At 49.7% G+C, this 13,286-nt stretch overlaps 1 protein-coding gene across 1 annotated transcript; it reads left to right on the top strand.

Annotated features, from left to right (window-relative positions):
- The first annotated feature begins 2,778 nt into the window (after positions 1-2,778).
- LOC123147748 (anthocyanidin 5,3-O-glucosyltransferase-like) lies at positions 2,779-4,412 on the top strand. The gene has a single exon (XM_044567054.1). It carries the CDS (start codon positions 2,846-2,848, stop codon positions 4,247-4,249), a length of 1,404 nt encoding a protein of 467 aa, XP_044422989.1. The 5' UTR covers positions 2,779-2,845; the 3' UTR covers positions 4,250-4,412.
- Positions 4,413-13,286: the final 8,874 nt, after the last annotated feature.

Here is a 13,286-nt window from a genome sequence, read left to right as displayed (position 1 = left end):
ATCATCTACTTATTACTTCTCAATGCCAACCCCTAGGCCCAAATAATGGTGAAGTGTCATGTAGTCGACGTTCACATAACACTACTAGAGGAGAGACAACATACATCTCATCAAAATATCGAACGGATACCAAATTCACATGATTACTTATAACAAGACTTCTCCCATGTCCTCAGGAACAAACGTAACTACTCACAAAGCATATTCATAATCAAGATCAGAGGAGTATTAATTATCATTAAGGATCTGAAAATATAATCTTCCACTGGATAAACCAACTAGCATCAACTACAAGGAGTAATCAACACTACTAACAACCCACATGTACCAATCTGAGGTTTTGGGACCAAGATCGAATACAAGAGATGAACTAGGATTTGAGAGGAGATGGTGCTGGTGAAAATGTTGATGGAGATTGACCCCCTCTTGATGAGAGGATCGATGGTGATGACGATGGCGACGATTTCCCCCTCCCGGAGGAATGTTTCCACGGCAGAACAGCTCCGCCGGAGCTCTAGATTGGTTCTGCCCAGGTTCCGTCTCGAGACGGCGGCACTTCGTCCCGGAAGCTTCCCTCTGATTTTTTCTAGGGCAAAACACACCATATAGCCAAAGATGGGCATCGGAGGCCTGCCAGGGGGCCCACAAGGTCGAGGGGCGCGCCCAGGGGGTAGGGCGCGTCCTCCACCCTTGTGGCTGGCTGGTGGCCCCCCTCTGGTACTTTCTTCGTCCAATATTTTTTATATATTCCAAAAATAAGCTACGTGAAGTTTCAAGACTTTTGGAGTTGTGCAGAATAGGTCTCTAATATTTGCTCCTTTTCTAGTCCAGAACTCCAGCTGCTGGCATTCTCCCTCTTCATGTAAACCTTATAAAATAGGAGAGAATATGCATAAGTATTGTGATATAATGTGTAATAGCAGCCCATAATGCAATAAATATCAATATAAAAGCATGATGCAAAATGGACGTATTAGTGTGGATCATGTAGCTTTAGGTTATGCCGTAGTAGCTTAGTGTTTTTTGGGTCGTCCAACGTCTTGCTTGGGAGGCGGCGATGGAGGCAATGAATAAAGAAGCTTCAGATCCTTCCCACTGAGGCGATCGGTCCTATGGTTGCGGATGGATTTGGAAACCAGTTTGTCCAAGTTAGGATAGGGTGGCGACGACAGCATCCTCGTGGTCCCCCCCTCCTGATGCGATGCCGTTTGCTCTAGCGCCGACATGGAGCTTGGGAGGTAGTCCAGGAGCGGATGTAGATTGTTGTCTGCATTGGTGGCATTTAGAAGATGGTGGATCATGCGCTGGGCTTGTCGTTCATGGTTGGTAGGTATGATTTCCTTCTCCGATGTCTTAGTCTTGCTGGGGTGCCAGATTTGGAGTTCGACGACGTGTCTGAGGTGTTGCCCCGGTCTGATTCATTCAACGTAATGGCTCCGCCTTTGATGAGCCGTCTTCAAGGTCCGCAAAGCTGCATATCAGCGACTGAGCCGCGTCGAGCTCGAGGTGATTCATTTTTTTTGTGGCTGTTATAGTGACATTAAAGGCAGGTGACTGACAATGGTGTCAAGCTCAAGAAATTATTCAGTTTTGATTGTGATTGTTTTCTTGGTTGGTGTTTTTCTTATGCAAAGACGTGTTATGTTGTCTTTTTTGATTTTTTTATTATAAATCCTTATGATATACTCCCTCGCCCTAAAATAAGTGTGGGTGATTTAGTACCAAGTTGTATTAAATCAACGGAAATGTTAACGCCCACACGTGTGGGCGTTTGCACATCGCCCACATGCCTCCATCACCACTTATTTTGCCACGCATGAATAGATGACATCAGCAGATTTTTTTTTGGTTTTCGGCTTAAAAATGTTGTATCTCCTAAATAAAAAAGCGAACTAAAAATCCGTTTTCACCATTAAATCCGTCTCGACGAGATCTTCAAAACTAGACCCCATGTTGATATGTTTCGACGAATTTTTTTTTGCCAGAAGTTGCCACGATGTTTACGCTGCAGTTGCCATAGGGCTTAAACTAAAGTTGCCATGTGGCAATTTTAGTTTGTAGATCATGGCAATTTTAGTATTTTGATGATGGCAACTCCAGTACTTTGACCATGAAAATTATTTTTTGTATGAACCATGGCAATTTTACGTGCATGTATCATGGAAATTTTAGTTTATGGTTCATGGCAAGTCTAGTTTCTTAATTCCCCATTTTATAAATGTCAAAATTTACTTTTAAATGTAGAAGAAAATAGCTGAAACATATCATGGCAACTTCAGTGTAAACATCATGGCAATTCATATGCAATAGACATGGTAACTTTTAATCCAAAAAAAAAATTCATCAAAACATATCAACATGGGATCTAGTTGCAAAGATCTCGTCGCGAGGGATTTAATGGTGAAAACGGATTTTCAATCGGATTTTTTGTTTAAGAGATAAAACATTTTAAAAACTGAAAATCCAAAAAAATTCCTACATGCATGCATGCGATGACGTGACAATCTGTTTACATTAAAGACGTGTGGTGCGTCTCCCTTCCTGTCACACGTGTGTGCGTTTGCACATCGCCCACACGTCTCCATCACCACTCATTTTGCCACGTATGAATAGATGACATCAGCAGAATTTTTTTGGTTTTCGGCTTATAAATCAATCACATTATTTATTTTAAGGCGGTGGAAATATGAATGAGACACACGTATTATATATCATGAAAAAGAAAATACAAGTAAAAAGACGATACAAGTGACACGGACCACTCGTTTCTCTCCTCGAGTGTGCAAATCTCAACTCCAAAGTTCACAGGCCAGGCCACCAAGCAAAGCTGAATCAGAACACTCCAATGTCAACGCCAAGAAGGGTGGTCGTCGTCGCCGGCCAGAGCCTAAGCCACCTCATCTCCATGCTGGAGTTCGCCGCGATGTGCCTCCGTCGCGGCCTCGCGGTGACCGTCGCCGTCCCGGGCCCATCCCTCACCGCCCCGGCCTTCCGCTCCACCATCTGCCGGTACGCCTCCCGGCTCCCCTCCCTCTCCGTCCACTCCCTCCCTCCCCCTCCCAGCCTCGACGCCGCCTCCGCTGCCGCCCACCCGTTCATACGCATGCAGGCGGCCTCCCGCTCCCAGGCACCTGTCCTGCGGGACTTCCTCCGTAGCCTCCCCGATGTCCACGCGCTCGTGGCCGACATGCTCGCCGTCTGTGACATCGGCGTAGCCGCGGAGCTGGGTATCCCGGGGCACCTGTTCTTCTCCACAGGCGCCGCCAGCCTCTCCATCTTCCTCCAATTGCCTTTGTTTTGCTCCCGGCACGCCGGAAACTTGAAAGATCTCGGCGATACGCCCGTGTCGTTCCCCGGCATGCCCCCGATGCCGGCGTCTCACTTGGTCGACGCGGTGCTCGACAGCGGAACGGACCTGTACGCGACTGTGCTGGACGTATTCGGTCGGGTCGCGGCTGCGAGCGGCATTCTTGTGAACACCTTCGACGCGCTGGAGGGCTCAGCGGTGGCGGCGCTTAGAAACGGGCGCTGCCTCCCCGACCGCGCCACGCCGCCGGTCTACTGCGTCGGGCCGTTGATCGCGGAGGGGGCAGAGGAGGAGGAAAGACACCCATGCCTCCCGTGGCTGGACGCGCAGCCCGAGCGCAGCGTCGTGTTCCTCTGCTTCGGCAGCCGATGCACGGTGTCGCTCGAGCAGATCAGTGAGATGGCCAAGGGGCTCGAGAAGTCCGGGCACAGGTTCTTGTGGGTGCTGCGCGCGCCTCCTGCCTTCGCCGCAGCCGCCGGCGGACCGGACGCGGCGCTGTCCCTTCTCCCGGAGGGGTTCTTGGCCGGGACCGCGGACAGGGGCTTCGTGGTGACTGCGTCCTGGGTGCCACAGGTGGAGGTGCTGCGTCACTCATCCACTGGTGCGTTCGTAACCCACTGCGGATGGAACTCGACGCTGGAGGCGGTGGTCGCCGGTGTGCCAATGGTGTGCTGGCCGTTGGTAGCCGAGCAGTGGATGAACAAGGTGTACATTGTCGAAGATATGAAGGTTGGCGTGGAGGTGAGAGGGTATAAGCGCGGGGGGCTTGTCAGGGCCGACGATGTTGACGCGGCGGTTAGGCAGATCATGGACATGGAGCCGGAGAGACTGCGAGCACTCGAGGAGCGGATCATGGCGGTAAAGAAGAGCGCTCACGCGGTATGGAAGGAAGGTGGCTCCTCCTACACTGCATTCACCGAGTTTATGAAGCAAATGGAGTGACCATTGGTTTATGAAGCAAAGGGAAATCAGTAGCAACTGCTTAGGTGTGGGTAAGGATCTGTAAGTTGCAGGTTGCAGTATTGCGCACCATTGTAATTAAACTTGAATTGTATGAGTAGAGTCCAATATATTGGTCTATAATGTTTGTTTTGCTTTCATTCTACATACGGGAAATAGTGTTATTTTTGTTTTCTCTTTTATTATGTAATTCAATTCAAAACGGCACCCAAGAGCATATGCTTCACATGAACAAAAAAACCTAATAATGTCAAAAGAAATCAAAATGTTTTACGCATATACATATCCTTGTCCCATATATTACCAGTTACGACGAAGATCAAGATCCTACAGGGAATCCCCGAGGCTCCCCGGGAGGAACCCTAGCGTCGCCTCCCCTCGCCCCCCTCGCCCCGCCCTCCTCCCTCGCCGCCGCCGGGGGCGTCGCCGGCCTAAGGCCGCGTGGCGCTGGCGGCGGCGGGGCTGCTCCCTCCCGCGCGCAGATGGGGGGTCGTCGCAGGGCGTCCCTTCTCTGCTCGGTGGTGGCGGCCGGCGGGCCGGCCCTGCCTCAGCTCCTTCCCCTCCCCTGGTGTTCTAGTGGTCGGCGGCGCTGCCTCCTTCCTCTCCGACGTAGCCCGTGGGGATCCGGCGCCCTGGATCGTGCTGGTGGCGGATCTGGCCCCGGCCCAGGTCTGGTTGATGTGGTGGTTGGCGGTGGTAGTGGAGGCCGGCGGCCGTGTTTAGGTGTGTCAGGACCCCGACTCAATGTCACATCGATCTAGCCTGTAACACCTCATATCACTTTGCGGCCTCACGCACGGTATCCCCATGGGTGTCGCCTTACCTTTGCCCGGGACCGTTTGCGCCTTTTGGCTCACGTATATGATAGTGTCACTAGCATCCGTATGATAAGGAACCCGGGCTGACATGACTAGTCGTAAACCCAAAGTGGCACAGACTTACAGGGACAGGCATCCATGACCCAGCATCGAACGTGTCGGTCATCAGCAAGTGGGTCCGGGCTGTAGCACTGGGCTAGCAGGACTTCGGTAAACCGGGCTGTAGCGGGCTAACAGGACTCCGGTACTCAATGCGTGACATTTCCCCGAAGGGACAGACACAAGAACGAAGAAGGACACATGCCGGCCAGCCTAAGTGTCCCAGAGAAGTAGCAAGCTACCATGGCTCAGTGGTAACACTAGGAGACATTTCCCGGTAAGAGAGGCTACTAAAGATAAACAACTAGATAGTGAGATCCCACACATACCAAGCATTTCAAACATACACACAATATGCTCAATATGTGCAAATACAACAAGGCATCACAACATGACTCTACGACACAAGTACTTTATTTAAGGCTCAGAGAGCCATACATAACATACACACAAGTACGGGTCACATGACCCAGCACTCAAGTCATACAGTCATACAACCCAGCAGCGGAAGTAACTTGTCTGAGTACAGACAACTAGTAAAATAAAAGAGGCTTGGAAAGCCTAGCTATACTACGTGGTCCTTCACAAGCTCAGGATCACCACCTGGGCCTTAGCCTACTCATTGATGTCAACGTCTACGAAGAACCCATCAGAAGGGGTTGCAGCGTCTTCTGTAAAAATGTAAATTATAGCAACATGAGTACAAAGGTACTCAGCAAGACTTACATCAGATCCTACATACATGCACATTATCAAGAAGAGTTGGTGGAGTTATTGCAGCAAGCCAGCTTTGACTCTTGGCTAGGCTATCCTACGAGACTCCAACTTGAAATGGTTTTGCGCACACGAGTCCACTACTCACCACTTCAATACACTACCGAGGATCCACCTTCGTCTTCCTACGGAAAAGCCATCCTCGGCACTCACACTTATCTTGAAGCTTTTAGTAGTTTCCATTTACTTGTCTATGAACTGTATAGGCAACCAAGTAGTCCTTTACCGCGGACGCGGCTATTCGAATAGATCATGTTAACCCTGCAGGGGTGTACTTCTTCATACACGCTCTCACCACTTACCGTCGTTTACACGACATGTACTCGGCAACCTTCAAGCGGAAGCCCAACGTGGGTGTCGGCCACGACCTACCTAATCACCTAAGTCTCTAATCCAGGTTTATCGCCTATCCAGGTTCCATCCGCAGGGAGTCCGGCCGAGGTTTCCCATACGGCCCCGAACGATGTGTACAGGGTTCCCGAGATACCTAATGGGTAGTCGGTACACCGTGCCACGTACCTACCGCATCACAGCCCACCCCTACGGTCAGCGCTGTCCACGGCCTCCAGTAGGCTACAAACACCAGAAACTACTTGCAACTCCTGGATAGAGAACTAGGGTGAATAAGAAGCCGAGAGGGTCCATTGGTTTCGGGCCCAATGTATGGTAGTAGCTGATTCTTAAATCACACATACAAATCTCAGTGCTTAAGGTCGGCTTCAATGAAACAACCCGCCATGTACTCCTACATGGCCTCTCATCGATACCTTTACCAAATCGTGTTCACCACACCACCCTCACTACCGACATGATCATTTCACTCTAGCCCATCACCCAGATGAACCAGACCTGACACGACTCTAAGCATAGCAGGCATAGCAAGGTAGGAACAACACATACATATGGCTCAAACAACTCCTACACATGCTAGTGGGTTTCATCTAGTTACTATGGCAATGACAGGTCATGCAGAGGAAATGGGTTCAACTACCGTAGCACACAGCAGTTTGAAACGCATTGTCTTAATGCAGTAAATGAGAGCAGGAGCGAGAACATGGGATTGTATCGATATGATCAAATGGTTGGTTGCTTGCCTGATGGTTCGATGCAATGATATGGTTCTTCGTTAGGGTAATCACGGTACTCCTCGGAGGCAGAACCTGCCGCAAAGAACACCGATACATAGCCATCACCAAACAATGTGCGACAATATGATGCATGCATGAAACATGGCAATATGAGTGTGTTGGGCTAATGCAACTAAGACCCAAAGGGTTTGAACCAATTTGACCCAAAGATTCCAATTTCAAACTCATACATGGCCCCTTAAGGTGTTTTATCTTGTTCTGCATAAAACAGCAAGTTAACTTGTTTAATCATGCATGAAAATAGTACACATGGATAGATTGGATTTTTCTGATCATTTTTCATATATAACTTGTCTGATTTGGAGTTACAGATTAAAAGTTATGAATTTTTGAAGTTTAAACTATATTCTGGAATTTCCTATATTAGAATAAATCCAGAAATTAATTTATTGCGTCAGCCATGCGTCAGAATGACGTCAGGGTCAACGGAGACGTCCAGGTCAAACCTGACTGTGGGTCCAGGGTGTCAGGGTAATTAGTTTAGTTTAAAGTTAATTAAAACTAACCCTATTTAGTTAACAGGGCTGGGCCCCACCTGTCATTGACTCATCGGGGTCAACCAGGGCCCACCCGCGGTCAAAACCAGGTCGGCTGCACCGGTGTTTAGCCGCCGGCGAGCCCGACGCGGCGGCGGAAGTGGTTTTGGCCGTTCCGGCAACCAAACGAGTCGCGGAGGCCATCGGAGTGGAGCTGAGGAGGAGCCGCAGCTCTTGGTGGAGTCCGTTGGGGTCGGGGTGGCCGGAGTTGGCGCCGGCGACGACTTTGGCGGCCACCGGAGTTCGGCCGAGGGCGAACTTGATGCTAGAGGGGTCGGTGAGGTGCGGGGAGTAGCTGGTTAGGTGCTATGTGACGTGGTGAGCATGATGGACACCAAGTTGTGGCTGGAGGGTGACCGGGAGCACGTCGGCGACGAGCTCCGCGGCGGTGGGTGCGGTTGAGCTTCGGGAGGGCACTACACAGCTCGGGAGCAAGAAAAGAAGGGAGGGGAAGATGGTTAAGCTCACGGGGAGTTCGACGAAGCACTTGGTGCGGCCGGGGACGGGCCGGAGCGACGTCGGCGTTGAAGGGGATCTCCGGCGACGGCGGTTCGGTCGAGGTCGATGCGGTGGGCTCGGGCCTTGCGAGCGCTCGGGGCTCGGCTTGCTCGAAGGAGAGGAGGGTGGCGGAGCTCCTGGACACGGCGGCACGGCGTGGGGTTGACGGAGGACGTGGCTACGGCGAGGGGGTGGCGGCGATGGCGTCGGCCATGGCGGGGGAGCGCGAGAGAGAGGAGTTGGGGAAGAATGGAGGTGTCCTGGGGGTTCACGGCTCGGCGTGGAGTTCATCCATCCAGCAACGAGGCGTGGAGGTGAAGCAGGGCGACGGCCAGCTGCGTGCCGCACGCCGCGGCCGCCGTCGGGCACCTGCCTGCCTGCCTGGCCGGCAAGCAGCTCGCTGGCACGGCGCTGGGCTGGGCCGGCAGGTGGGCCGGGTGCTGGGCGCCAGGTAAGTTTTTTGTTATTTCTCCTGTTTTCTGTTTTTTAATTCCTCTGTAACTTTGTTGAATTATTAAAATACCTAGGCAACTCCTAAAATCACCAAACTACTCCTGGTCCATAATTGGATTATTTCCAACATGAAACATTTTAGTTTGAAGATATTTGAGCATTTGAAATATTTTATATAATTTTAAATGCCCAAATTCAAATATCTATGATTTAATTCAAAGACACTAAGATGACCTAGGAAAATGTGCACCACTTTTGGCAGAGGTTCTGAACCAAGACAAAAATGATGGGCATTTTAGAAGGGCATTTCAGGTTCATTGAAAAAGTTTTTAGTAAACCCTAGTTGGTTTCAGAGGGGGCTGGGGGTTCTGTCATCCCCATTTCAGGATTCTGATGAAAGAATAGACATGATGCAACACTCTAATGCATGAACTAGCTAGGGTGTGACAACTCACCCCCACTCAAAAGAATCTCGTCCCAAGATTTGGGTTCCTCCGGAAAGAAGGCGGGATACTCGAGTCGAAGACGATCCTCCCTTTCCCAAGTTGCTTCATCCTCAGAATGGTGCGACCATTGAACTTTGAGAAACTTGATATTATGACGTCGAGTGGTACGCTCGGCCTGATCAAGGATACGAATGGGGTACTCTCGATATGTGAGATTATCTTGGAGATCAAGCGTTTCGTGGTCCACTCCACGGATAGGATCCGAGAAGCAACGCCTGAGTTGAGAAACGTGGAAGACATCGTGGACTCTGGAGAGATGCGGAGGTAGTTCCAACTGGTAGGCAACTTCTCCTCGTTTAGCGAGAATACGAAAAGGTCCAATGTAACGGGGAGCCAATTTGCCTTTGATACCGAAACGATGGGTTCCCTTCAGAGGAGTAACCCGAAGGTAAGCCTTCTCGTCAACCTCGAAAGTCATAGCCTTGTGTTTTCGGTCATATTGACTCTTTTGACGAGATTGGGCTGTTTTCAACTTTTCACGAACGATGCGAACTTGCTCTTCTGCTTCTTGGATCATATCCGGACCAAAGAATTGTCTTTCCCCGGTTTCTGACCAGTTAAGGGGTGTTCGACAACGTCGTCCATAGAGAACTTCAAAAGGGGCTTTACCCAGGCTAGATTGATAGCTGTTGTTGTAAGCAAATTCGGCAAATGGAAGGCATTTCTCCCATTCCATTCCGAATGAGATAACAGAGGCTCGAAGCATGTCTTCTAGAATCTGGTTGACGCGTTCTACTTGACCACTTGATTGAGGGCGAAAAGCGGTGCTAAAGGAAAGGCGGGTTCCCATAGCATTTTGGAAACTTTCCCAAAATCGAGAGGTGAAGAGACTTCCTCGATCCGAGTTAATTTCCAAAGGAACACCATGGAGAGACACTATTCGGGAGATGTACAAGTCTGCTAACTGACTAGCAGTTATACTCTCACGAACAGGTAAGAAATGGGCTACCTTGGAAAGACAATCGACCACGACGAAGATAGCATTATTCCCTCTCTTGGTTCTGGGAAAACCGGTAATGAAGTCCATACCAATTTTATCCCATTTCCATTCAGGAATAGCTAGGGGTTGAAGGGTGCCAGTAGGCCGTTGATGCTCTGCTTTTACACGACGGCAGACGTCGCAGTTAGCAATATACTGAGCAATTTCTCTCTTCATCCTAGTCCACCAGAACCTCTGGCGTAGGTCCTGATACATCTTGGTACTACCGGGATGAATAGTGAGAGGAGATTCATGAGCTTCCTTAAGGATCAATCGCCTCAGGTTTCGCACCTTGGGAACCACTAGCCGATTCCCAAAGTATACGACCCCTTGATCATCAATGGAGAAACAATTCGCAACTCCTTTCTTGATGTTTCTCTTGATGCGGGAAATTCCCGGATCTACCTTCTGTGCTTTGATGGTCTGATCCGTAAGGGTAGGTTTCGCCACCATGGTGGAAAGGAATCCTTGAGGAACAATGTGAAGGTTAATCTTCCGAAATTCCTCATGGAGAAGTGGTTGACTTTGTTGTAACATCAGGTTGTTACAATAAGATTTACGACTTAGCGCATCAGCCATAACGTTGGCTTTCCCTGGAGTGTAAGTTATTCCTAAGTCGAAATCTGTGATCAACTCGACCCAACGTCTTTGCCTGAGATTCAAATCCGGTTGGGTGAAGATGTACTTCAGACTTTGATGATCCGTGAATATCTCGCAACGATTACCGAGGAGGTAATGTCGCCAGGTTTTAAGTGCATAGACTACAGCTGCAAGCTCTAGATCATGAGTAGGATAATTCTCCTCATGTGGGTGCAATTGCCGTGAAGCGTAAGCAATTACGTGTCGATCTTGCATGAGAATACAGCCTAGTCCTTGTCGCGAGGCGTCGCAGTAGATAACAAAGTCCTTAGAGAAATCTGGCGGTACTAGGACGGGAGCAGAAGTCAGGCGTCTTTTCAGTTCCTGAAAGCTGTGCTCACATTGTGGAGTCCATTCGAACTTTTTATCTTTCTTGAGGAGTTCGGTTAGAGGTTTTGGAACTTTGGAGAAATTTTCGACAAAGCGACGGCAATAGCTCGCTAAGCCCAGAAAACTCCGAACTTGCTTGACCGATTCAGGTGGAGTCCAATTAAGGACGGCTTGAACTCGCTCAGGGTTAACAGCAATACCTTTACTAGATATTACATGACCCAGATAGGTCACTTCTGACAACCAAAATTCGCATTTAGAAAATTTGGCATAAAGACGATGTTCTCGAAGTTTCTTCAACACTAGCCTTAGATGTTCGGTATGTTCTTCCTCGTTCTTGGAGTAGATGAGTATATCATCGAGGTAAACCACGACGAATTTATCCAAATACTCCATGAAGATTGAGTTCATTAACCGAGAAAAGGTGGCTGGAGCGTTGGTTAAACCGAAGGACATGACGGTGTACTCGTATTGGCCATAACGAGTAACAAAGACCGTTTTAGGAATGTCCCCGTTCCTGATTTTGATTTGATGGTAGCCCAACCTCAAATCCATTTTGGAGAAGATTGAGGATCCAGCGAGCTGATCATACAGGTCGTTGATCCTGGGGAGCGGATATTTGTTCTTGATTGTGACCAAGTTGACAGGTCGATAGTCTACAACCATCCGGTCCATACCATCCTTCTTCTTGACGAAGAGGACGGGGCAAGCCCACGGAGATGAACTAGGTCGGATGAAACCCTTTTTCAAGGACTCATCGAGTTGTTTCTTAAGCTCGGCTAGTTCTAGTGGTGCCATCTTATAGGGTCTTCTAGCAATCGGGACGGTTCCTGGAATGAGGTCTATTACGAACTCAACATCCCTGTCAGGTGGAACACCTGGCAATTCCTCTGGGAAGACATCCGGGAAGTCACGGACTACCGGGACGTCCTCAAGGTCTGGCAAAGGGCTGGCGTTAAGAGAATATAACTGTCGCTTGGCTATTCGGGTCAAGACATTGACTATCTTCCCCGAAGGATGTGTGAGTTGAACAGTCCTAGAGAAGCAATCAATTTTGGCATGATGGGCTGACATCCAGTCCATACCCAAGATGATATTAATGTCTGAAGATTTGAGAGCTATCAAAGATGCAAGGAAAACAAGTCTGTCGACTTGGATTTCATTTCCATGACTTACCCTGGAGGTTTGCCATTTGGATCCCGGAGTTTGAATTACCATAGAGGTGGGCATCTCACAAAATGTGGTGTTATGCAGACGGGCATAGCTCTCGGATATAAATGAATGAGATGCTCCTGTATCGAAAAGAACAGATGCCGGGTGGCAATTAACAAGGAGCATACCGAGAACGACGTTGGGATCCTCTTGAGCTTCTTCGGCAGAGATACAGTTGACATGGCCACGTGCAGCGGTGGCCGGCTTGGCGTAGAACACTTTCCCTGTCGGCTTGCCACGGCCAACAGCTTTAGCAGATTGGTTGGAGTTGGTCTGGGGACACTCGCGCATATAGTGGCCCGATTCCCCACACTTAAAACAAGTCACGGAACTGGTGCGTGGAGGAGCATTGTTGGTTGGACCACCATAGGGCTTGGCTGGTGCAAACTGTTGAACGGGGCGAGGCGCCTGGAAGGATGGCCTCGGTGTGAACCTGGGTGGCAGGGCAGTGTTAGGCACCCACACGCGGCGCTTCTGAGGACCAGCACCGGATGAGGAACCCACATCACGGCCATGTTTGCGTGTTGCGTCATAATCAGTCTGACCAGTCTCAGCACTGATGGCCTTGTTAACAAGCTTCTGAAAAGATGTGCACTCATGCAGACGGAGGTCGCGGCGAAGCTCAGGACTAAGTCCCTTACGGAACCTTGCTTGCTTCTTGGCATCAGTAGAAACTTCCTCAGTTGCATATCGTGCGAGGTTACCGAACTCCCTGCTGTAAGCATCCACAGAGAGTCGGCCTTGAGTGAAACTGCAAAATTCCTCACGTTTACGGTCCATGAGACCCTCCGGAATGTGATGTTCACGGAAAGCCTCGCTGAATTCAGCCCAAGTAGTGACATGGTCCGCTGGGCGCATAGCTCCATAATTCTCCCATCAGAGACTGGCGGGGCCTTCAAGATGATATGCAGCAAAGGTGACCTTGTCAGCCTCAGCTACTAGCGCAGAACGCAGTTTGTGAGAAATACTGCGAAGCCAGTCATCAGCGTCGAGAGGCTCGACGGAATGGTGGAACGTGGGTGGATGT

This window comes from Triticum aestivum, chromosome 7A (genome assembly GCF_018294505.1).
Source record: "Triticum aestivum cultivar Chinese Spring chromosome 7A, IWGSC CS RefSeq v2.1, whole genome shotgun sequence".
Lineage (NCBI taxonomy): Eukaryota > Viridiplantae > Streptophyta > Magnoliopsida > Poales > Poaceae > Triticum > Triticum aestivum.
This window is presented reverse-complemented; position numbering and strand designations above follow the sequence as displayed.